The following is a 24,851-nucleotide window of genomic DNA, read 5'->3' on the forward strand; positions in this document are numbered from 1 at the left end:
TTTAAAAGTAAGTACTTTTTACTTTTATTTAAGTAGGATTGTTGATGTAGTTCTTTTACTTTTACTTAAGTATATATGTTCCTGGGTACTTGTACTTTTACTTAAGTACTAAACTTCCTCCACCACTGAGTTTAAGTGATGAGAGGAGCAAATAGACGAGTCTCTCCTCGCTTCGTCTGACCAAACAAAAACCTCTTATATTTATTTAAAATCTTCTTTACTGAACAGAGGGAAGATTGTTTTCATTTCAAAGGGATGTCGACTTTTTTTGTTGAATTTAAATCTCTTTAAAAAGTTTTTGTCAAAGATCATCCAACTTTTTTATTGAAGTAAAGAAACGTGTCCTCGAGTGACTCAGTGTTAACTTCATGACTCACTGAGGTTTCTCCAGGATCCGGATTGTGACCAGGATGCAGTTCCAGGACCCGGAGCTGAACACACCCTCCTCCTCCTCCTCCTCCTCCTCCTCCTCCTCCTCCTCCTCCTCCTCCTCCTCCTCCTCCTCCTCCTCCTCCTCCTCCTCCTCCTCCTCCTCCTCCTCCTCCTCTTCGGTGGGAGGAGGTTGATGTCACAAAGGAGGGGTTCAAGTTCCCTCAGGTCCAGCCCCTCAGACTGGTTCCTCTCACTCGGAGCAGCAGGCGCAGCGGCCTCGGACTCAGGGAGTGAATCTCTGTGCGCAGCTCCACTGATGAGGATCCGGCAGTGAAGAGCAGACATGCATTCTGTGGGCAAGTCGTGGCTGCTGCTGACAGGCTTCATCCTCTTCTACATCATCTACCTGATGTTCGGAGCCCTGGTGTTCTCCAGCATCGAGCGGCCGGTGGAGGACAGGCTGCGCCGGGACATGGACGCGCTGAAGCAGGACTTTCTCAACCAGAGCTGCGTCAACGCCGCGTCGCTGGAACTCTTCCTGGTGAAAGTGCTCACGGCCAACAAGTACGGTGTCTCCGTGCTCAGGAACTCCTCCGTCACCTCCAACTGGGACCTGGCCTCCTCCATGTTCTTCGCCAACACCCTGGTCACGACTGTGGGTGAGTTCACACCAAAGCACTCCGGCTGTTTTCACACAAAGGGACTTTTACGCACGACGCAGAAACACCCAAACTTCAAATGTCAGCCTGTGAATATCTGGACTTGTCTTTCTGTCTGTCTCTGGATGTGAAACTGCAAACCCCTGTCCCATGGTTCTCTGGGGATGCTTTGCCACGTGTCAGGGATGTTTCTGACAAGTTGCAGCTGTGCAGCTCCACAAACCCAAACAGCCAGAGGGGGGGTAGTTCCATCCATTTGTGCGTAACATCAACTTTCTGTGGCCTCAGCCAGATGTGGAGGTTCAGGCAGAACGTGCAAAGTGATTCTCTTCATCAGATCGAGCTGCCAGAGGCTTTTTATTGTGGAGTTGTGAGACCGAGTTGTTGTCATGGAGGGTTTTATGAATGTGTGCAGAAGACTTCAGGGTCTGATTCAGTTCTCATGAATGCAGCTTGGTCTGAAACCTCCTCTGCTAGAAAGAGACCTGAGCTGGTGTGAGAGGAAGTGCAGAGTTCGTCATGTGTCACAGATGATCTGCACCGATGCTACATGCCCATCCACACACTATTACCCTCTTCCTGGTTGAGTGGAGGCAAAGAATCAAATCTCAGAAGAATTATCTATCTTCAGCTGATTCAGCTTTCACCTCAGATGTGAACATTCCAGCAGTTTGGACCCAAAATTTGAAACCACAACACAAACGGATGAGAAGTTTGTTTGTCGTTTGGTTTGTGAGCTTCACATGTTCACTGTGGGCTCCTGATGAAGGAAACACAATGCACAGTTTAAAAAAGTATTTTGTTCCCACTTCTATTAAGATTATAGTGGCAGTTAAATGCTGCATCGATGGAACGTTGTTTACACTTGTGAGTTGCACGGTTGAACTCGTTGTGTGTTTAACTTAATGCATCAGTGTTGTTGTTTAAATCGAATTATATGTAGTTTATGCTCTATATTGTTTGTTCTTCAGTGTTAGCACATCAGCTTCTGGTGCTTGTGGTTCTTCAGCATGACGTAGGGCCAAACAGGAAGCTAGCTGGAAGGAAACACTGTACTAAATATTCACAACCACAACACCACTAACCTCTCACCAACAAACACCTCGGGTCAAACGAACTACTACATTTCAGTTGAGAGCTGCAAACAAACCTTTAGAGTTTCGAGGCTGCAGGAGGATTTCACCTGCAGCTAGGAATCATGAAGAAAGTAAAGACTGAAGAAGAGAACAGCAGCTGTTACAATCTGCAAACACACGACCACAGGTCACACAGAGGAAAAGAGGTTTTTAAATGTATTGTGAGGAAATAAAATCCATAAAACTGTGAAGATTGAAAGAAGGAAGGTAGAGTCGAGTGTCAAGTGGTGTGATGGGAAATGTAGGATCCTGTAAAGTCAGGATATCTCGACCTCAACTAATCTGTAAAGTGTCACAGGAGCAGGGAAACCATGTGTCTTCCTGGATGAATCCTCAATTGCTCATTTAGCCTCTTCATTGCCTCCTTTATTGTCTGCTGGAATCACACAGAAGCTATTGATGGATCAGCATGAAACTCCATGAAGGAAGTGGTGTAGGTCCGTGAAGAATCCTTTAAAGTTAGTGTGTGTATCTGGATGGTACAGATGGGACGTTTGATTTCTCAAAGAATAACTCATGGATCTTGATTTAAAAAAAGAACCAGGCACATTCAGGGGACTGATCTTTATGAGTGTGTGTAATTTGGTGCGGATCCAAATAAAAGAATGGATCTTGTGAATTTAAATGTAGTTTCATAAGGAGACAGTTCGGGCCTCGGCGGAGATGTGAACTCTTGTCATTCTAGTTTTTTATTCACAGATCAGACTTTAACAGAATTGATATTAGATCTGATCTGTGTGTCTCGACGGCTTGAACAGGAAGAGACGATCCTCTAGTTTTACACCTGACACTAAATGACACGTCAGTGCTGGTTTCTGAGCGACACAGTTGTATTTTTCCCTTCGACACCCACATGGTTTCAGTGGAAAACATGTACTTGCACCCATCGGGGCACCGTGGGCGTGTTGGTCTCAGAATGAGCTGTCGGCACATTTCTGTCTTGAGGCAGCGCAGAGCGACTGCACGTTTGACTAATTAAATCCTGTTATGGTTCACAAACACACAAAAACACACACACAAAAACACACACACAGCTCAGTGTTAATCCCTTCATCTGTTAGATCATGAAAATAAAACCTTATGTCTGCAGCTACAGGATTAAAGACCCGAGAGTCAGAGACATGGTCATAAGACGAAGAGTTTTCTTTTGTTCCACAAAGAAATGTGTGTTTCTGTTTGTGTTGTGAAAGAAGTTCACAGCTGATTTACCATCAGGACAAATCGTATATAATAATAGAACTTTATTTATACAAACATGAATCTAAACATAACTTGTTGTGTTTTGTAACATCCGGAGAAAGTTGGTTTAAGTGTGTGTTTGCTGTTTTTAACCTGCTTCACATTCAGACACTGATTCTGATACCTGCTGAAACAAAGTAGGGATCAGATGACGACTTGTTAAATGTATTTTAACAGATGTGCAGTTTGTTTGGTCTGTTTCTGCTGAATTCTTACATATGGGACATTTCGCTGTTTTACTTGTGGAATTCACGTCGTCGCAGATGTTCGACTGTTTTCTGCTGAATCTGAGGATTTGGTGATGTTGGTGTTGAACATCTGTATTCACATCCATTGCAGAAGCAGTTTAGTGGAACTTTGCTACTGATTCACATTCTCTTTTCAAAGTTTCCCGGCTGCTCTGTTTGTTCAGCTGAAGTTTTGATATCTGTGTCACAGTGAACCGACGCCCTTAATTTGTTGTATTTCCTGCTGAAACAGGACGTTGAGGTAAAACACACAGTGGTGCAGGTGCAGCACGTTGGAAACACGAACTGGAACATCTGCACAGGAAATAGAAGAGACGAGAGTTTTAAAGCTGTGAATTTAGTTTTTAGATTATTCAACAACAAAACTCCGCTTTGTCTAGAAAATCAAACCTGACGGGAAGTAACTAAGCTTCTGATTCACAGCAAAACCAGCAGATTTCTTGCGTTTGAGTCCAGGATTTATTTATTTATCTATGACTTGTCCCCTAGATATTTAAGGGAAGAGTTGTTGAGTTGCTTCTGAAGTTGTTTGAGATCAAAGCCGGTGTCTGTGGCCCTCGCTGGTCTGTAATACACACAACCAAACATTTCTTACAGACAGAATGAAAAGATTTGGTTTGAGGAGGGAGGGGTGGTGGGTATCGATTTCATATTCTCAAAGTGCTTTACCAGGATTACCAGCCGTGGCTGTAAGTGTTGCTGCACGTGGACGAAGCTGATCATCAAAGTCCTGGTGTTTCCCATTGAGAACGATTTCTCTCAACCAGTCGCTCGCACGGAGGAAATAATAATTTCTGTATGAAGCAGAACACGAGTGAGGAATGTACTGACCAGCATCCCAGCACTGGGCAGTGACGCCCGGGGGGTTTCCAGTCTGTTCATGCTCGACTTTCCTGAATTTGTTCCAACGATTTAAAGATTCGTACGGAACAGAATGGAATGATTTCAGGTCATTGAAACTAAAGCAGCTTTTGACCGGATAAGATGGAGAATACTGGAGGAGAATTGATTTTGCAGGTTCTACATATCGACTCACTGGGAATAAGTCACAGAGTAATTGCATTCAGGGTCACTTAAGTTAAGTCTGTATATTTCTGTATGTGTCAAAAATATTATTAATGGTGGGAAAACTGTATAAATATGTTTAGAGTGCATTTAAGGTTCCCAGTGTTTTCTTGTACAGGATGATATTTATATTTAAATATCATCCTGTAATATATTAAATAATAGGCCCCTATTGTCCATTGTCTCACAGTGTTCTCTCCTCCTCTGTCTCTCCCTCTCCACCTCCAGGTTATGGTCACACCACTCCTCTGTCCGACACTGGGAAGGCCTTCTCCATCCTCTACGCCCTGATCGGCGTCCCCTTCACCATGCTGGTCCTCACCGCCTGCGTCCAGCGGCTCATGTTCCCTCTGGTGCTCGCTCCCGTCGGCCTCCTGCAGCGTTCGGGGATGGAGCCTCGGCCGGCCACCGCCGTCCACTTCCTGTTGCTGCTGGTGCTCGTGGTGCTGTGCTTCTTCTTGGCTCCGGCCGCGGTGTTCAGCACGCTGGAGGTGTCCTGGTCCTTCTTGGACGGCGTGTACTTCAGCTTCATCTCGCTGTGCACCATCGGACTCGGGGATTTCGTTCCGGGGACGGAGCCTGGACAGAAGTACAGGCAGCTGTACCAGGTCTCTGTCATGGGTGAGTACATCCCTGGATATGTCCCTCGTGGATTAGGAGCCAAATTGGATGATTATGTCTGAGAGAATCAGACTGAAGATCAGACAGAAGAGACGAGGACAGAGATGAGACCATGTGTCTTTATAGCCACTTTTAAAGATAATACGTGTCTTCTTGTCCTGTTTCCCTCTGCTGAGGTCAGAGTGCCTCTCCTGTCTCTCAGCCACTCTCACTCAGCGTCTCTGATGTTTGGTCCTTGGCTGTGTGTGTTTGACAAGAAGGTGTCGTCTCATTATGACGCTGAACTCAGTGACGTTGATATCAGTCTCTGTTTACTGAGCTGAGAGTCCGAGGCAACGAATAAGCTTTTAATGCAGCCGCAGTGTTTGTTAATGTGGATGGATCAGAACAGAGTGACTCACTCCACAGATTTCAAACAACTAAAACGGAGAAGTTTAGATTCGCTGCTGTTCCAGTTTTAGTTTGAAACGTCCCCGGCTTCTTTGTAGTCGTGAAAGAACAAAACATCTTTTTTTTTTTTTTTTTTTTAACTTCTTTTTATTTCCTTTTATCCAATACAGTCATACAGTACATCTTTTTTAACATGAAATTAGGTGCCTCGGGTACAAGTCTTAGGTTAATGGGGTTAACTGTCCATGAGTGTCTCGGGTCCAAGCCATCATGATCCAGGTATATCAGAATTAAGTTATTGATTAACATGGTCCACAAACACAGTACATCTGACATAGCATTACATCAAGACAATATTCTGAGATGGCATGGCCTGCAGATGTCCATTGCTTAAAAGGTAAAACAAAGAGAAAACAAAAGCAATATATATATATATATATATATATATTTTGCTCATATCAGAAGAACAAAACATCTTGATTACACAGTCATACTTATAAATATACTTAAATAAAACCTAAACCAACTACAAGAATGAACACGGAGCATTTTTCAGATGTGTTAGTAAGGACAGAGATTTTTACTAATAAGCTACTGAGAAGCTTGTGTGGGCGTGAGGTCATTTAAGTATTTAAAATGCCTCATTTAAAAAACTCTATTTTAAAACTAACATCATGAAGACCGAGTGTCTCTCTCTCACTTAAAATGTATCATAGACGTGTTGAAATATTCAATTGCCGGGCCTCAACTAAAAGATTTGTTCCTGAAGGAAACGGCTGCATAAACCAACTGTTGTGGTTTGTTGTGTAACCTGCAGCGTCAGCAGATTTGGGGGGAAAAGCTCAAGACTTTAAAGTTTGAGTCTTTTCTCGTCTCCTCCTCATCATGTTGATGAAAGACGACCTCCGAGGGTCTCTCCGACCTGTAGAAGGACTTTGAGCAGGTTCCCGTTCTGTTTGCCTTGTGCACATGGACGAGAACACATGCAAACACGTGGATGAGCAGCTCTGCCGATGGTTTCACTTTGTTCCACTGATCTGCAGGAGACGTGTAACATGTTCAAATGCACAGAACACGCAAACAAAGACAGAAAGAGATTCAGTAGAATTTGAAAAAGCTGCCAATCTTTCTGGGTCCATGTCGCAACTGTTCAGACAGCTTAGTTGAAAAACGAACAAACAAACAGCTTCACGGGGGTGAAAACATAACCTCCTGAGTGCAGATTCACACAGTGATACCATTCAGAAGAGCATGTGACCTGAACCCTCCTTGCAGTATCAGCAGTGGGTCGTTGGACAGGAGCATGTTGTTTATCTGGGTAGAAACCGTTCTCCTCCTTATGATCAGATGTTCAACACAAATGTGGTTCTTCATTAATATCTGCTCTGGACCCGGGGAGGGGGGGTTCACATGATGGAGGTTATTTTCATACTCCTGCTCTTGTTTTTCAGCCTCTCTGTGTGTAAGAGTGTTTTCTCTCTTATGGAATCGGGCCTGTGATGATGCTTTTGTCTAAAAGTAGACGAGCTGGTTGTTTTTGTTCCAGACTACAAACAAGGCTCATAGTGAGGAGGCTGGTCTGTTGTATTCAGGACTGAAAGTGTCTGGAGATATGGGTCTGGACATTTCTTTTCCCATATGAAGCAGCAGCAGCAGGTTGTCGGGTCCGACTCGTTCACGACAACAGGAACATGTGGGGAACATTCAGGCGAGGGGCGGAGCCTGTAGAGCAGCAGGAGGCAGAACCTGACGTATAAATTCTGCTGTGGAAAGATCAGTGTTGTTGTTTACAGCTCGTCCACAGCAACGTCCCCTCATCACTCTGGAATCTCCTCGTCTTTCCAAGTTGACGTCTATGGCTCCTCCTCTTCATCCTGAGATGTTTGTGTTCTTCCAGTTTCACTGTCGCTGGGTTTCCCTCTCCGTCCTCTCTGGTCTAATCCCCTGACTCCAGGTCGGCAGGAGGCCCGGCGGTTCACACGGAGCAGCCGGGTTGTTGCCTCGTCACACCGGCTGTGTTACATAATCATGATGTAGGTCGAGTCAGATTAACCCAAACTGCCCCTGCAGGTTCTGAGGAGGATTAGGGCTCCGGGCCTGTTGTTCTCGCAGCCTGATGACGGGATACCTCGTGAAGTCGATGTTGTTTTTCCAGCTGAAGAAATCACGTTGTAAATAACAACACATCTGCAGCTGCTGGGCTTGTACTCCTGATCTCTTCTTATTCTGTTGTCAAACTGAAGCTTACAGGAGGTCAAGAGCTTTTGTACGAGGAGGAAGTGAAGGCTTCATATAATAGATATTCTGAACCTTAAGTTATAAAATATACAGGCTTCAAACATGTTGAAACCCTCAGTAAAGTATTGACAACTCAAAGTTCAAGTGAGCAAGACTCACAAAACTGCTTTTCAAGGTTTATTTACCATTTCTAGGGATTCGTTGAATAGCAAATATTTTGTGAAGTTTGGAGTTTGAACTGTCAAAGTCCTTGAACTCATCACAGGCTGTTTTTCACCATGAAGAGGTCACAACGTGGAGAAATATAAACAGTAGGGCTGGGCAAGTTAACTCGTTTTAATCGAGTTAACTCAAGTGATGAGTTAACTCGATTGTTTATCCGCCAATTATTTTCTTTTTTCCTGTTCTGCAGCAGTCAGCAACAGACTTTCACAAAATAAAAGCCTGACTTTCACAATAAAACAATAAATAATCAAACCTGAGTGAATGCGAGATAAAATAATTAATCGAGTTAACTCATCACTTAAGTTAACTCGAGTTAACTCCATTGAAACGAGTTAACTTGCCCAGCCCTAATAAACAGTATAATATTTAAACCTCTTTGATTCAAGTACTGTATTTATCTAGAATATCAGTTGAGATCAAACCTCACAGCTCATTCTCAGTCTCGATAATTTTAAAGAAAGTGGTTTGAACTCCTGGATCTGCCACCCGGCTGAAAACATAAACCTCCTCCTCACTTTCTTTATCTGTTGCTCATTAATCAAAGTCCAGGTTCGTTGCATTGAATAGTTTTTAAGGCCTGAATCTGTCCTCGTGAAACCTGCAGATAGAAAAACAGCCTCTCGTGTTGTCCTGTGTCCCTCAGGATTTCCTCTGCACCACTCTTCCTGTAAACTTCCCACAGTAACGGTCCAGTTCGGGGTCCAGGCCTCTGTAATCCGACCCTGGTTCCCACCCACCCCCACCCCCAGTTGGCCTACTTGAGCAGTGAGACACTATTGTCCAGGACCTGCGGTTATTTGGGGCAGTTCAGTGCAAACATGTGACAGAAGAGAACCTCATGGCTTTAAGGCAAACACAGGAATCTGAGCAGGAAAAACAAATGTTGAACAGAGTTGGTTTTCCCCCTCCTGCTACTACAACTAGAGGGCGCTGTTGTCCTCATTTCTGTCCTCAAGCCTGCTGTGATTCAAAACAAAGCACTTCTACAGAAGAAGAAACGGGGGGGCAAAGCTCCAACCAGTATTACTGTTGTGGTGTGTGTGGGGAACACAGGTGCTTGGAGTCAAGTGTACATGTTCTTTTATTCACATTCCTACACAGAACTCTCAATGGCGACCCTTTTATTATAATGATTCTTTAATATTACCAGCTCCAGACATTTCTTACAAAGTATCAAATGGGACAGTTTTTACCCATTAACGGGGATTTACTGCAGTCAGCCACCAGGGGGCAATCGAGATGCTTTGGCTTCATTTTTTGGAAGCTGTCATGTCGACCATCTTTATTTAAAGTCTAAAGTTCTTATCCAAACTTTCTGATGTTTCCATTGTATCAGACAGAGTGAGGCAGCTTCAGGTAAACTCATCTTTTAGCAAACAGGAAATGATTCTGTTGAGTAAATAACCTCCTGTGTCTCTCTGCTGCCCCCTGCAGTCTACCTGTTTGTGGGTCTGATGATGATGTACCTCCTGCTGCGCACCTTCCACAAAATGGCCGACCTGCACGGCCTGACCACCTTCCTGCAGCTGCCGCGCTGCGAGGAGCACGACCAGGACGAGGACCGGGAGCCCATCGTGGAGGCTCCGCCCTACCTGATGGACAAGGCCGCCAGTAAACCCCTGGAGCCGGGGTCCCAGCCCTCGTACAACACCATCAACAAGGGCTGAGCCGTGTGGCGTCGGAGAAAGGAAACAGACGCTCTACCTCTGCCGGTCCCTCGGTCTTAAAGCAGCAATTAACCCCCCCCTCACCGGTCGGCTGAATCTGAATTCTTCTCATTTTGTTTCCCTACGAAGAGAGCGGAGCGATAACGAGGAGTTGAGATGAGAGTTTTGAGATTCAGCCTCAGTGAGAGGACGGACGGACAGCCTGATTGGTCGTGACATCACTTCCTGAACATGTAAAAGGACTTTGCCAAACTGACGACGGCACAACTGTTCCTGTTAAACACTGGTGTCACACAGAATCTCCTCCAAGTCGCATATGAACCAGAACTGTATCTACCTGGTGGTTTGGTTGATTTTTATCCTGCGTGTTTCTTTTGTTTTCTTGTCACGTGTATTTTTGTGCCGTAGGATTGTGTCGCTCGTTCAGGACCAACAAATATCTCATTCATAAAACAGCTGAAACTTAAACTTTGCATTTTATGAAAATTGTATCTAATCTGTAGTTGTTTTTCTTTGAGGGGCGTGTATCGCTAGCTCCTCCTCTTTATATGTGACACGTGCACATCATGGTCCAGACGCCTCCAGACTCTTCACTGCACTGTCAACTCGTGTTTCTGATTCTCGGGCTGGTTCGGCCTAATGAACTAATTAGTCTGTTGCTATTTCAGGTCTAAAATACTGTTCTCATTGGGATCTGAGCTTTTTAGATGTGGGACCTGTTTCTTATTCAATCAGATTTCATTTGAAAACATTGCAACAGTCTCAAACAGGGAAGAAACTACAGAGGAACCGTGTGTTTGCTGCAAGACATGTTCTGTCCTCCTTTATGGTGCCGCCCCCTGGTGTCTGCATGTGTGCAGTGCCACGCCTCCAGAACAGTAGCTAATAAATAGGGTTAAAGGGTCGCAAAAGAGGGACTGCAGAGGAGAAGAGGATGGAAAAGAAGTGTGGATGAAAAACCAAATGTTTCTGTAAAGTGTGATTCATAGTGCATGGATCTGATCCATCAGAGGAGAAACGAACACTTGAAATGCACTTTAATGTTCACACGAGTTGTTGTAGTCGAGCAGGTTAATTACATCCTGATACTGTAACATGAAGTTGTTCATGTGTATGTTGTAGTTTATTAATGTCATGTATTCATATTGGAAAAATAAATTAAATTTAAAAAGTCTCCTTGTATCACGTTGTCATGTTTGTCCTGCGATTTCCAAACTACTTTTTTAATGTTAAATACTAGTCTCAGTTCTTTAAGACACTTTTCTGCTAAAAATCCAAATAAAGCACAATTTAATTTTCACGTTTTATTAAAAACATCAGTACAAGTACAACATTTACCTTCTTTTAAAAAAGTCTAAATACATAGTATCTGAGCATTCTGCCCTCAATTTTAAAACATAACCATTAAAATATATGTAGAGAAAATAAAAGTTAATAAAAATAACTGCCATAACAGAATATTAATAAACCAGTATTGAATGGTCAAACATGGAACATTAAATTACTCGTCTTGTTAACAACAACATGCAGATTCTGAGTAGTTTTGAGACGACGTCCCTTCTGTTCAGAATCTAACAAACATCATGTGCTTCCTCAGCCCCTCCCCCCCCGTCACGTGGTTACAGCAGTGTTATAACGACAGATCATCATCTAGCTACAGTTCACACTCTCTTCCACAGAACAGTGAACAGGACCACACTGTACCGGACGGGTCGGACGAGGGACAGTCGGGCCAAATCTTACCTGTAATGTAACATTTAAATAAATACAGAGTAAAACATAAACCACATGGCACCAGATTTTAAATGCATATCATTAACAAAAGTGCAATATCTCAGATGTAAACTAAACTAAACTTCTACATCTGTATAACAGAAGTGGTTGAGTAGTGGTTGTGACTTTAAATAGGGTGACACCTACAGGGTGGGGGGGGGCTGTAATGTAAAGGCTCTTTGAATAAAAGCATCTTCTAAAGGATGTTGAACACTCGTGTGGAACAGGACGACTGGACGGGTTCCTCTGGTTCCTCTGGTTCCTCAGCTGCACTCAGATCCTCTCTGAGAGGAAACGTGTGGGATGAAACTTCTTCTGGTTTCACTTCTCACATGAGACATGATTTGACTGTCAGCTGCTTCAAACAAGTTCTTAAAGGCTTTTTTCCAAAGAGCAATATGGAAGGACAACCTTTTTCTTTACTGCAAATACAGAATGAAATGTAATTATAATGCACCTGCAACTTCTGGTTACTAAAATATAACTGGTGATACTCAAGAGAAAGTGTCAAGAATTAAACACGATTAAAACTTTCAGTTTCATTTCATCTTCTTTGCTAACTGCACAAAACACTGGTTCTTCTGGATTTCTTCTCCTGGTCGAACCACTTAATCTCTCACAGTTTCATGCTACCGTGTCCCTGTTCGGACCTGAACCTGAATCCGTCCTGAGCGATCAGATGACAGCACTAAGTTCAGGTCTGACTGGACCAGAATGTGTCCTGAGATCCGATCCCTCACGATGTTGAACCAGGTCTGAACAGAGTCTAACGGTCACATGTTCCTGGGAAACTCGACCGTTTTAACATCCCGACCTGATCTCTTCCTCTCGGACGTGATTCCCTCTGCTACAACCAACTGATAAATATGAGGTTAAAGAATTTCTTCACAGAAGATTTGACCAATAACTTTAGAGTTTCAACCAGGCTCCTCCCACACCAGCCCAAATCGAATGCTCTCCGATCTCACACTAACGTTTCACTCTGGTTCTAAAGGAATTTGTCCAACGTCTCCTGGATTAACACCAGGACTTCACAAACTGTGAGATAACACTGAACTTCACTATTTCCAATTATCTGAGTCACACTGGAATTAGTAATATAACTCATGTCTACAGTTCATTATGCAGTGACTCACTGACTTGATTCTCCCCCTCACTCCATCTCCATTTCAGCAGAAGCACAAATCCTTCCTGTTCAGGATTTTGAATTTCCACTCACACTAGGAGCTTTCAGATGCATCACAGCTTCTTTTGTATTTTCTGTCTTAAACATGAACCATTTCTACCTCTCGATAACATTCGTACTACTTTCTACAGCCTCTAATACATCGCTCATTGAGCAGTTATACATTTATGAACAGCAAAGAGAATATTGGACATGTTTGACAGTCCATTTGAAGAATTCAGTTTTTGTTCACTTTAGTTAGTTAAATGGTGTTCAGGTGACTTCCTGTTTAGGGTCTGATGAAGCTGAGGAGTCTCTCAGGACTCCACCAGGATCTCCATCAGGTGCTCCAGCTCCATCCCTTCTCTTGCATGATTGTGGCCGGAGAAGAGAGAAGACGGTGGCGAGGAGAGAGAGGAAGACGAGGAGGAAGACATCGGGCTGAATGAGGAGAAAGAAGGCAAACACTTCAGATTCTGGTTGAGCGAGAGTGAGAAGGGGTGGGAGGAGGGAGAGAAGGGAGGCAGGTAGCGGAGGAGCTCCTCCCCGGCCGGGAATCCCCCCCCGCTGCCTCGGAGCCCGAGCACCCCCATGTCTCTCTCCAGCAGGGACGTGTCTATGTCCTGGAACAGATCTTCCACGGTGAGATCGCTGAGGTAGCTGGACCACATCACCTCCACGTTGCTATCCCGCACCCTGCACTCCTCCTGCGGCTCCCAGCTGCCCCCCCCGTAACCCCGGACCCCCTGTTTTACCCACGCTGCGCCTGCCTCCGGGGACCTGGACAGGTTCTCCAGGGAGCGGAGGGGCGTCCGCGGCGCTGCCTGAGGGCTGCCGTCCAGGGTGGAGTCCAGGGCGGAGAGGATGGAGGAGATGGCTGCTGAAAGGGAGAAATCAGGATCAGTGGTCATCGACCCCCAGTCCTCGTCTTCGTCTCCTACAGACACGGGAACATGTGATGTACACGAGTGGCAGCTAGCCGGACACCTACTTGTAACACAACCTGACGAGTAACCAGGGGCAACCACGGGGCCGGGGGAAAGTGCTGAGTGGCCGTTAATCACCGCTCCTGCAGGCTGGTGTCTTTCTGAAGGAACTCCGGTGAACATGCTCTCCTCCTCCTCTTCGGCCTGGAGCTCAGATGAAGAGCTGCCGGGCGACGCCTCCACGGCGGCGGCGCCACAGGCCTCCAGGCTGATCTGTCGCAGCGTGTTGGCGATCAGCACCGACCTCCGCAGGCTCGGCTCCGGCAGCTCCTGGCCGCGCTGGTACTTGCTCAGGGAGACGGAGAACACAAACTGCCGCTGGCTCTCCCAGGTCAGGCTGCTGCGGTCCGACTCCTCCACGTGCTCGGGGGGGAACTTACGCTTCTGCCCCTTCATGATCATCTTCAATCTGCAGAACAAGAGAGGAGCTGTTGAAATGACCTGAAAGATCCCCCAGGCCATAAGACTTTTAAACTCCTCTGAACTGCAATAACTCCACCAAACCAGCACCCTGGCATATTTGCACTACTGCACAAATTAAACTATTGTTGCTCTATTTTTCTCTTCATTTGTAAAGATATTTATATTTTATTTTCTATTTTAAATTTAAATTTTTGATATTCTATTTTATACTATTTCTATTTTTATTTAATTTTTTTGGTTGAAATTACTGAGCATTGCTTAAAGAGAGCCTGTGACCCAAGTATTTCATTGCCAGTGACTGCTTCATGTTATCTCTGCATTTGACAATAAAAATCTTGAATCTTGAATCCTGAATTAGGGTTATACATCATTTGCTGTAATCATTTTGTAAATGATCAGTTTCTCAAAATAAGAATGAAATAGTTGTAATAAACAGATATGACAAACTGTACGTGGAGGTCTAGATAAAACAATTCATTTTAGTTTATATCGATAATTATTGCTCTTTAGTGAGGTTGTGGTTTCAAACTCAACTTATTTATGAGAAGAGAATGACAAAGACTTGTTTTTAAAGCTAATTAGCCTATTATAAATCTGAGGTGAACCAATTATGGGTTGGCCCTCCTCACTGTTCTTTAGTGTTATACTGAAATAACACTAAAATATATATATATATAGATCTTTTGTTGTATTGGTATTGATGAAAGTTATGTTGAGATCATTTTTTATGTTGATCCCTAAATACACAAACGATTATTATTTGCCTAATGATGAATTAATGAGGTTGTAATAAATGGTTGGAAGGACACCTTGAACTAAAGATAATTCTTTGAGACAGAAGTTAAACTACGTGATGAATGTTTATAAAATGAACTTCATTATTACACATATTTTTGTAGAATACAGAGCAAAGGTAGACAACATATTTATAGATATATAGGAAGCTGGTTAAGTATAAGATAATTATGAATGAATGACTTATGGAGATGTGTTTGTTTTTTATCATCACTGTTTATTAATGTTGAATAGATCAGATAATTAATTAATAGATATTATGATTAACTCTACTACTGATAACACAATCATTAATAATAACTATGTTGTCCCATGGTGATAGCTTAGTTTAAGTTTAGTTTCCAATAGTTTAAGTTTGAATTGTTAAGTTTAGTTTGGAATAGTTTCGGTTATAGGTTTGGAATAAGTTCAGTTTAAAGTAGTTTATGTTTAGTTCTTGTTTTGGATAGTTTTAGTTTATTTAAGAATGGTTTAGTTAAGAATAGGTTTAGTTTAGTTTGGAATAGTTTAACTTTAGTTTAGTTGTGAATAGTTAAAGTTTAGTTAGGAATAGGTTTAGTTTAGCTGTGAATAGTTAAAGTTTAGTTAGGAATAGGTTTAGTTGAGTTGAGAATAGTTAAAAGTTTAGTTTAGAATAGGATAAGTTGAGTTGAGAATAGTTAAAGTTTAGTTTAGAATAGTTTAGTTAGGAATAGGTTTAGTTTAGTTGAGAATAGTTAAAGTTTAGTTTAGAATAGTTTAGTTAGGAATAGGTTTAGTTTAGTTGAGAATAGTTGTAGTTTATTTTCGGTTATACGTTTGGAACACGTTTAAGTTAAGTTAAGTTGTGAATAGTTTAGTTTAAGTTTGGTTGAGAATAGTTTAGTTTAGGTTATACGTTTGAAACAAGTTTAAGTTAAGTTTAGTAGAGAATAGTTCAGTTTAAGTTTAGTTGAGAATAGTAAAGTTAGTTGAGAGTGCCGGGTCCACTGGTTCCCAGTTGGGGGATGTAACGTTACTTTCACGTCGCAGGAGGGAAACACACTTTCTGTAAAACGCCATTAAAACATCTCAGAACCTTTTCAACCAAACTCTCTTCAAACGTCTCAGTTAAAACCAAACGATCCGAAACCAGAATGAAAACCACTGAACTTTAACCGGGTTTTTAAAAACTCTTTAAACCAACCGACCTGTTAAATCACGACTCCACCGTTACTCTCTCTTCTTCTTCTTCCTCTTCTTCCTCTTCTTCTTCGACGGTGAAAAACCGATCGAGTCTCAGCTTCTCAACTCGATCAGAAAACCAGTGTTTCCATTAGAAACTCATGATTCTGGTTTAAAACGTGCTGGATCGTCGCCGCGGACTTTCAGGAACCGACTGATTCTTCTCCCGCTCCTGATTTGAGTTTTACGCCAAAACGTCTGCAGTTGGGGGCTGGAGCCGACGCGGGGCATTCTGGGTAATGGAGTTCTACTGCGGTACATTCCAATACAGGAACTCTCAGAACTACAAATCCGCTTCAGACGCACGTTTGACAAGTTAATTAATAAATATAACGACTCCAGAATATTAATTATATCACGTAGAGCTGCAGATTCAGCTCCAGTCTCATTCAGCAGCAGACAAACAGGAGGGTCGAGCTGGTTTTATGGGATTTACATAACAGTGACTCCTACATGATTAGATCAACCACCACAGGACAGGGATCATTGATCTGACAGGTCACTACTAACATTAAATATAAGACAGAGTGTGAAACCACATCACAAACTTTACACAGTCAGAATGTTTTAGTCAAAGTCACAAAAACAAAGTTTTAATACAAGTTTCTGTGAGATAGTAAAGGTTTCAACCTCTGAGAGGATCGATAATCAACACATAGAGATTTTAAAATGTAGGTCACACAGAGAGCAAAACAAAAGTCTGCATCATTTTGAACTCTAATAAAAAATGTGCAATAGTTCAAATCAAACTTCACGCAGAGACATTTATTTACCTGAGAGCTGCAGGGACACGGTCAGTGAACTGAACTCCTTCAACATGTCACTCTTTATTTTCTGTTTCGGTTTAAATCCCATCAACACTCAAAACAAGAAGCAGAAGAAGCAGCAGAGTCCAGACTCCTCCTCTGTTTGAATAGAGGACAAACTGAGGGAAATAACATCAAGCTAGAGGAGAACACAGCCACTGCTTCTGGTCTCTTTCAAAATAAACTCCCGGGAACCTCCGCTACAACCAAGTAAGTAATAAGATATAAGATAAGAGAAACCTTTATTGGATTGTACTGCATCCTAATTGTTTTTACACACTTTGTGCACAGTGTGTAGATTTCCTTTTCCTTATTAAGCTAATAAATCTAAACTGGCCCAATATCAGAGTGCTCTAGCTTCCCTTCATATTTTTATATGCTTAAATACATTTCCCTTTCTCATATCTCTCATATTAAAACAATACAAATAATCAACGGAAAAACGAAATACTTAGTCAATACAACTATGGGACAACTTTATCTGTTCCAGCAGCGAGGAAGAGGAGAGTAAAAATAAACACTCAGTTAAAGTAATAAAGATACAATGTAAACATAAGTAAATATAGTGTAAACAGATCAGATGCAATGTAATTATTATATAATATGATGCATATATGTGAAATTGAAAATGCACAAGTAGAATTAATTATTGTGATGGTTGTACACCAGCAGCAACACAATTACAACACAATACAACTCAATCAAATACAATAGGATAGAATTTATGACGTATTTCTTTTCTATTTCGCAGATTGAACCATCTCACTCACTTCTCTTCTCACTTCTGACGATTTAATTCATTATTTTTATGTCTTGTAGTTTTCATTCAGCAATAATCCATTTGTGGCCGAGGCAGTTTTCATCAACACAAAACAAACCCTACGATTCGTATAAGAACTGTGGAAGCAGTGACTGAAATCACTGAGCATAAATATATTTATTATTATTATTTCTATTATTTAAAACCCCTCTCTGCGTTCAGCTTTTATTTTTGAGGGGAGATATGACGTATATCCGATGCTGTGCTGGCTCTGCTTGGTTCACTTGACTCGTTTCAGTCAGGAGGAGTCACTCACTACACGTGCAGTTCATCTGACTGCGGAGTGACGAGCTCACATGAGGTGGAGTGTGGGAGAAGCAGCAGGTCAACACCAGTGCTTCCCTCCAGTCAGTGTGAAGATCTAAAACACATTCAGTTACACAAGGACCTTCCATAGAGACAGTTATCACTTAGCTGTGTATTTAAGTTCTGTGGACAATGTGAGTTAAGGTTTTAATCAAGCATTACCCTGAAGATTTGCTGTTATGAATTTAAAACGTTTAATAAATGAAATATGGAAACGACTTTACAGAGGTTTGTGGGCTGATTTATTCTGAATGTTTCTGATCCTGATGCAATTTGAGCTCCTTCAGTGATTTGATCTACCTGGGTAACTATTCCTCTGTAGTACTACTACTACTACTACTACTACTACTACTACTACTACTAATACGAAGAAGAAGAATAAGAATATCAATAAGAACAATAATATCTATAGTTATAGCAAGTGCTTCCAAATAAAACAGATGATGCAGATCTAAAATCCACACAAAATATATCATTAAATACTATTATTGTTTTCAACCATAATACCACATACAATAAAGTGAGTCTTATGAGGAGAACTCACAGGTAATGTCTCCAGTTGTTATTGTGGTCACTTCTCTCAGGATGTGTTTAAGGCCTGGCAGAAGTTTGAAGTGTAAAAGTTTGAGAACCACTGTTCTATAGAGTAACTTACTGTTCAGAGTCTTATTATATAATTTTGTCACAGCCCATCTGTTGCTGTATATTAGCCGGAGCTCAGTCACATGACACTTCACTCTTTCACCAACACAGTTTGTACAATAAAGTGTTTTATTTGTTAACAACTGTAAAAAGGGAGGCGACCAGATCATGGAGGAGAACAGATCATGTGACAGCACAGACGTGATGATGCACACAGCTACAGAGCGAAAGCAGCTTTGCAGCCTGACACTGGTTTTAAAACACTCAGATTATTAAAAATCTAATTATTATTAATCAACAACAAGCTAAAAAGCTGCTCAATCATTATTATGGAAGTGAAAAGAGAAAATCAAAGAAGAACAAACATATTTCTATAATTAATGTCTCAGCACTCATAAATATAAATTTTTCTCCAGTGTGTTTGATGGAAAGAAAAATAAAACATAAAATAAACAAGAAAAGGAATCTCTTCAGCACGTGGATGAAATCAGCCCGGTTGGTTCAGGATCATTTGTACTCTCCCCAAAGTCCGACAGTCTTGCCGTCCCACTCTGAGGTGGACAGACACTTGACGAAGAAATGTCCCAGGTCGTGTTTGGAGATGGCTCTTCCCTTTAGCATGTTCTCTGCGGTCAGGTAACGCTCCGTCAGGGGTAGGTCGTCTAGAGAGAGAGAGACAATAAGAGATGCTTTTCACAGTAAAATAACCATTAAATCAGAAATGTTCAAATCAATTTTGAGATTTCCTTTGGGACAAAAGTGGTGACAAACATCTATGCACTGACCGCTCTGTGTTTTCCCCCTTTTGTACGTAATTCATTTGAGTAGACTCTTTTATTTATTCATTTACTTTTGTTGATGTCACTGTTATTATTTTTTTTAGTTGAGATTTGAGGTTTTGTTTTGTTTATTGATTTTCTTATGTGTGGTGTATTTATTTTGTTTTTATGTTACTATGTTAATTGTATGCACCAATAACCAGAGCAAATTCCAGGTAGGTGTAAACCTACTTGGCAATAAATACCTTCTGATTCTGATTCTGATTTAAAATCTCCATTTTGTGTCAACAGGAGTTTGTAGTTCCTACGTACTGTCGATGTGAGGAGGCATGACGGCCACGTAGTCCAGCTCGGACGCCTTCAACACCGTGTACATCCTGTCATGGTCCTCTGTCACGGGAATCATACGGGGGGGGACCTTAGGGCGATCCCACAGCAGGAAGGCTGGAAGAGAGGAGGAGGAGGAGTGGAGATGTAGAAGAGGAGGAGGAGGAGGAGGAGGAGGAGGAGGAGGAGGAGGAGGAGGAGGAGGAGGAGGAGGAGGAGGAGGAGGAGGAGGAGGAGGAGGAGGAGGAGGAGGAGGAGGAGGAGGAGGAGGAGGAGGAAATGTATAGAGGAGGAAACATATGAAAAACATTCATATTATACACATGAGCTTCAAATAGCCTCTCTCCATCGTGGTGGTGACCACAGTGACTCGGACTCGTACCTGACATGCAGCCGACCACTTTACGGATCCCTCGAGCTCTCATGGCCTCCACGATGTTCTTGGTGCCTTCAGACATCATGGTGGTTGAGCCTGATGAACGCACGTCAGAAAGAACAATGTGATGATGTGGAAAGTAACTCAACAATTAAAAACTGGGCTGGAGTGTAGCTCTCAGAACGGGACACGATACATTTGCTCCACTTTATTTATTAAAGAGTAAAGTACACACATGAAAAGATTAAGATCATGTTTTTTTTGTAATTCTATTTTCATTTTATTTATTATAGATTCTGTTTCTATTATTTTTTGTATTTCTTATTAGATTTTTCACTTGTGCTGCTGTATCAATTTCAAATTTCCACTACAGCGGATCAATAAAGGATCATGTTATAATCATATGTGTCACATTGCGTTGAACGTTGGGTTATCAGTCTTATGGCGACCTCTGGTGAATATTTTACATTGTTACATAATTAAAAGCTCAAATCCTCGGTTTGGAAGGCAAACTTAGTCAGTTACATGAGAATGGGTGAAATTTAACAATCTGTGCAGAAAAACATATTAGAAGAATAATCATATGCTGCGCAGTCTGTGCACAAATGCATGGAGAAGAGAAATGCTGCAACTTAAGGAGATAAAATTCCAAACCATTGTGAAAAGATCACACGCCAGAATCAAGGGCCTTTAAACTAACTGAATTAGATTCAGTAAAGTCACAGTTTGGTCTTTTTCAAGCACATAGAAGAATCCAAAGCCTAAGTGAACAATCACTGGGAAACTAAAAAACTTTACGAGGATTTTGATAGTGCATTTTAATTGGTGACATAAAAAAAAAAGGTGTCCTTCTCTATTATTGTTTGGTTGTGTGTTTTTCTTCTTACTCAGGTCATTACGCGTGCCCAGGATGATGATGACAGCGTCCTGGCCCTCCATGGTCGTCCTCACGTCCTCTTTATTCAGGACGTCTCCCACCACCACTCTGGACGCCCGGTGGTCCGCAGGCAGCTTGGTGGGGTCCCGCACCAGCACCGTCACATTGTACCCTGAGGGAGGACACGTGGAAACCAAACCGGTTACCGACTTCCCAGTGAAAAACTCATAGATCTTGATGAAAAGAATCAGGCTCAATTATGTGACTGATATCTTTGATTGTGTGAAATTCCCTGGATCGATCTTTCAGGGACTGTTGGGACTTGGAGCAGACGTGTGAAAGCCATTTAATCCCTTATAGAGGGAGAAGGTTTGTTATTCACATGGATTGTGACACGGCTTCTTCCACATGGAATAAGAGTCTTCTTTCCAGAAGCTGTATAATAATGACTCCACCCATCCTGTGCAGGCGAGATAGTGACATCTTCTACTATCAGCTGTCTGTGGCATGCGGTGACTCAGCACATTGCTGCTCTGCAGCCTCTAGTGTGACTCAACAGTTTTTTTTAGCGGGAGGAAAGGAAATGAAAATGCTGTTGAATCAAATTATGCTTGTGACACGATGTGTGATTTGTGTCAGTGTGAGTTTGCCTGTGTTTTGCATATGTGAGTCTTTCAGCAGGAAATTGAGCCAATTACAGCAGAGACTTGCAGTTAAAGTCATATTCCAATGTGACTTTATGAATGAAGACAAACACAGGCAATACTACATTTAAGTTTACAAGAAGAAGACATTTCTCATATTAAATTTTGTTTAGTCTTCAAAAGCATTGAAAGTAGGACAAAATGAATATCACCATATTATTTTCCTATCTTGATACAGTTACTATGATAAATCATTTATTGATCTTTCAGATGATTCCTGGTTCTCCTGCAGTACTGAAAGGTTGGATGGATGTTATGTATAAACTGAAATGTGAAAAACCCCAAGTTAAGCTATAGCCTTTTAAACCATTAGTATAAATAATTAAGATATAAATTGATTCACTGCCCTATTAATCTATAGCAGTGGCAGATGTTCACACCTTGACTTTCCTAATCCTAAAATGTATTAAATCCAATAACAATAATATATATTTATAAATCCATGTATTTTATCTTGGCTCAACTCCTGTTGTTATTAATGTGCATCTTGACTTGACCAATAATAATATTAATATATATATATAATAATATTATTATTAACAAGACATTGTCATATTATTATAATCACTCATCCAATGCAAACCTATAATAATGTAAATCTATTATTAATTGATTAGAGCTTCACAAGTTGATCCCTCTGTTTTACTCCGGTTTGGATCAGTGAACTTTGACTCACAGCACTTCCTGTTGTTATCAAGTCAATAAACTGAACCGTACAGGTCAGTCAGCAGATGTTAGCAGATGTTCTGACCTGCAGCCGCCGCCAGGGGCAGAGTCGCCAGCCCGGTCATCCCCGTGGCTCCGAAAATCGCTACGTTCTTAATGGACTCGGACATGGTGTCTGGTAGGAGACGAGCAGCAGCTTGTTCGATTCTCTGCGGTTTGACGGACACTCACTTCAAAACACTCTCACGTGTCAACATATGTAACCGCGCAGGGACACGCCCCCTCTATCTCACACTTCCGCGTCCCAGACTCCTCCTCCCGCCAGCCTGGAAGCAGCTATGTTAAAGGGACACTGCACATGTGTGTGTTTTAAACTGTCCACTTAATTATGAATGAAAGATATCAATGCTGCTTTCAATATCACATTTATTCAAAAATATATGTAATCTATATTTAAAGGTTGAATGTTCCACACCGCTGCAGAGCCACATATCTACGTCATGACATTTCTATGTATATGAAAAAGTTCTCTAATCAAATGGCTTCATAAATCCAACTACTGTGTATGAACATGTTTTGATGCAGATTCAAAAGGAGAAAAGTAAATACACTTTGGTTAAGTAAATACATTTGTCAGAAGATGAGTCTGTGTTGGATGACAGAAGAGATTAGGACGACTTCCGGCGTATAAATATGAAACCTGAGGATCATCTTCATACTCTTCCTCCTTTCTTTCTTCTTCAGTTATTATTTTATATTGTCTTATTGTATAGATTGTCGTTTTGTTTTTATGTACAGTGCACCAACCACACCATGGCAATTTCCAATATATGCAAATATACGTGGCAATATAAAGAATTCTGATTCTGATTCTGATTCCTTCTCCTTCTTCTTCTCTCTCAAGTTGATCTTCATTTTCTTGCTTCCTCTCTTTCTTCTCCCTTTCCTCCTTTTTGACGTCCAGCTTGTTCTCATCGGTCTTCAAGGCGTCTTCCTGAAAAAGACAGAGACAACATAAGTGTCAACATTTTCTTCTTCAGAATCTCAACATGAAACAAACCTACCATCCATATAGTTCAAATCTAAAATCATCTGATGCAACGTACCTGAAGCTCAATGTTCTGCAGGATCAGGAGATTTACTTCTTCCTCCATCTTTCTCTATTCTTCCACGGCGTCCTCCTGCTCAACAGACAACTTCTCCTCTGTCTCCCTGATCTGGTTCATCAGATCCTCCCTCTGCTGGAAGCTGGCCTCCTGATCCAGGACGCTGCTCCTCAGCTGCTCCTCACAGAGCTTCAAATATCACCTTCCACTCATTTTCAGGTCTCTGCTTCTCCTGCTGCTGAAGCTGAAGACCAGAGCTCAGGGATACGTCTTCTTCCTCATTTACTGTGAAGCTCCTCTCATTCGGGTTAAGAGGAGGACTCGGTGGACGGTCCACAGCTTCTTCCTGATGCTGCACCTGACCTGTGACTGAAAGACACAAATACACACAACAGTTAAACACACCGGACTTCAGATACACAAAGAGACAGGAGCTGTTTCCTCTGATTCACTGATCTGACTAGATTCGCTTCATGTTGGTTGAGATGCTGTTTCTCACCAGTAGGGGGTGCTGCCGCTCCCTCACTTCCAGCAGCCTTGTCGAACACCCCCTGGTGGCTGACTGCAGTGGTCGGTCATAATTCTGACCTCCTCCATGTAAGCAGATGGGACATGAACCACACTAAAGAGTAACGTCTGATAATAAGCTGTTTTTGGTCATTTTAGGTTGTTTTTATGATGTTGACGTATTAATGTCCCTGGTTAGTTTTGTTCAATTTGTGATTGGTCAACCGTGTATATGGGCGGGACCTCGATCCTGCGGCTCCACCCCGATTGCTACTTCGCAAACAAATGCACAAGATGGCGGCTTTTGAAACCCGGGATAGTTTGGCTCCATTTCCTGGAAGAGGGAAGAAGGAAAGAGGAGGAGTTTAAGGTTACACCTCCTTTACGTCCATCTCAATCGTTGATCTGACGATGGCTAACATTTGGTTAACTGGTGTTGTGACCTAGCAAAATTTGAACTTCTAATTAAAATGTATAATTAGGTTGATGCAGTATTTAACCCGTCTGTTGGTCGACCGTCATATTTATTTTTATTTGTCCGGCGGGAAAAGGAATCAATGTGTTAGAGTGACAGACGACATCAGTCGCTTTACTGCAGATGTACCATCATCTGATCATCACTCCTCTCCTCTCTCCTCCCCCTCTTCTCTACCTCCTCCTCTCCACCCTCTCTCCCTCTACTCCTCCCTTCTCTCTCCTCCCTCCCTCTCCTCTCTCCCATCACCTCTCC

The 24,851-nt window shown here is 42.1% G+C and overlaps 3 protein-coding genes across 4 annotated transcripts; 1 reads left to right on the forward strand and 2 right to left on the reverse strand.

The window, feature by feature from the left end:
- The first annotated feature begins 626 nt into the window (after positions 1–626).
- kcnk6 (potassium channel, subfamily K, member 6) lies at positions 627–11,034 on the forward strand. Its single transcript, XM_061073038.1, has 3 exons — positions 627–1,031; positions 4,948–5,340; positions 9,628–11,034. The coding sequence occupies exons 1-3, from the start codon at positions 716–718 to the stop codon at positions 9,858–9,860; spliced, it is 942 nt and encodes a 313-aa protein (XP_060929021.1). The 5' UTR covers positions 627–715; the 3' UTR covers positions 9,861–11,034.
- A 193-nt stretch (positions 11,035–11,227) lies between these two features.
- sertad3 (SERTA domain containing 3) lies at positions 11,228–17,067 on the reverse strand. Of its 2 annotated transcripts, XM_061073326.1 has the most exons (3): positions 16,979–17,067; positions 13,790–14,193; positions 11,228–13,678 (listed from the first exon to the last, which is right to left on the reverse strand). In XM_061073326.1, exons 2-3 carry the CDS (start codon positions 14,184–14,186, stop codon positions 13,116–13,118), a joined length of 960 nt encoding a protein of 319 aa, XP_060929309.1. In that variant the 5' UTR covers positions 14,187–14,193; positions 16,979–17,067; the 3' UTR covers positions 11,228–13,115. The 2 variants fall into 2 exon arrangements, with proteins under 2 accessions (XP_060929309.1, XP_060929308.1); XM_061073325.1 differs by having other exon boundaries at positions 11,228–14,193.
- A 1,885-nt stretch (positions 17,068–18,952) lies between these two features.
- On the reverse strand, positions 18,953–22,785 carry blvrb (biliverdin reductase B). The gene is made up of 5 exons (XM_061073044.1): positions 22,594–22,785; positions 21,149–21,310; positions 20,268–20,357; positions 19,871–20,002; positions 18,953–19,441 (listed from the first exon to the last, which is right to left on the reverse strand). The coding sequence occupies exons 1-5, from the start codon at positions 22,676–22,678 to the stop codon at positions 19,287–19,289; spliced, it is 624 nt and encodes a 207-aa protein (XP_060929027.1). The 5' UTR covers positions 22,679–22,785; the 3' UTR covers positions 18,953–19,286.
- Between the last annotated feature and the right edge of the window lie 2,066 nt (positions 22,786–24,851).

This window comes from Limanda limanda, chromosome 6 (assembly GCF_963576545.1).
Source record: "Limanda limanda chromosome 6, fLimLim1.1, whole genome shotgun sequence".
Lineage (NCBI taxonomy): Eukaryota > Metazoa > Chordata > Actinopteri > Pleuronectiformes > Pleuronectidae > Limanda > Limanda limanda.

Bases quoted from the DNA above. Each gene is read 5' to 3' on its own strand.
- blvrb (XM_061073044.1), bottom strand. From the start codon at position 22,678: ATGTCCGAGTCCATTAAGAACGTAGCGATTTTCGGAGCCACGGGGATG. The intron at 21,311-22,593 runs GTCAGAACATCT...GTCCTCCCTCAG, and splicing joins GCCCCTGGCGGCGGCTGCAG to GGTACAATGTGACGGTGCTG. The intron at 19,442-19,870 runs GTACGTAGGAAC...CTCTCTCTCTAG, and splicing joins CATGCCTCCTCACATCGACA to ACGACCTACCCCTGACGGAG.
- kcnk6 (XM_061073038.1), top strand. From the start codon at position 716: ATGCATTCTGTGGGCAAGTCGTGGCTGCTGCTGACAGGCTTCATCCTC. The intron at 1,032-4,947 runs GTGAGTTCACAC...CTCCACCTCCAG, and splicing joins CACCCTGGTCACGACTGTGG to GTTATGGTCACACCACTCCT. The intron at 5,341-9,627 runs GTGAGTACATCC...TGCCCCCTGCAG, and splicing joins GTACCAGGTCTCTGTCATGG to TCTACCTGTTTGTGGGTCTG.
- sertad3 (XM_061073325.1), bottom strand. From the start codon at position 14,186: ATGATCATGAAGGGGCAGAAGCGTAAGTTCCCCCCCGAGCACGTGGAG.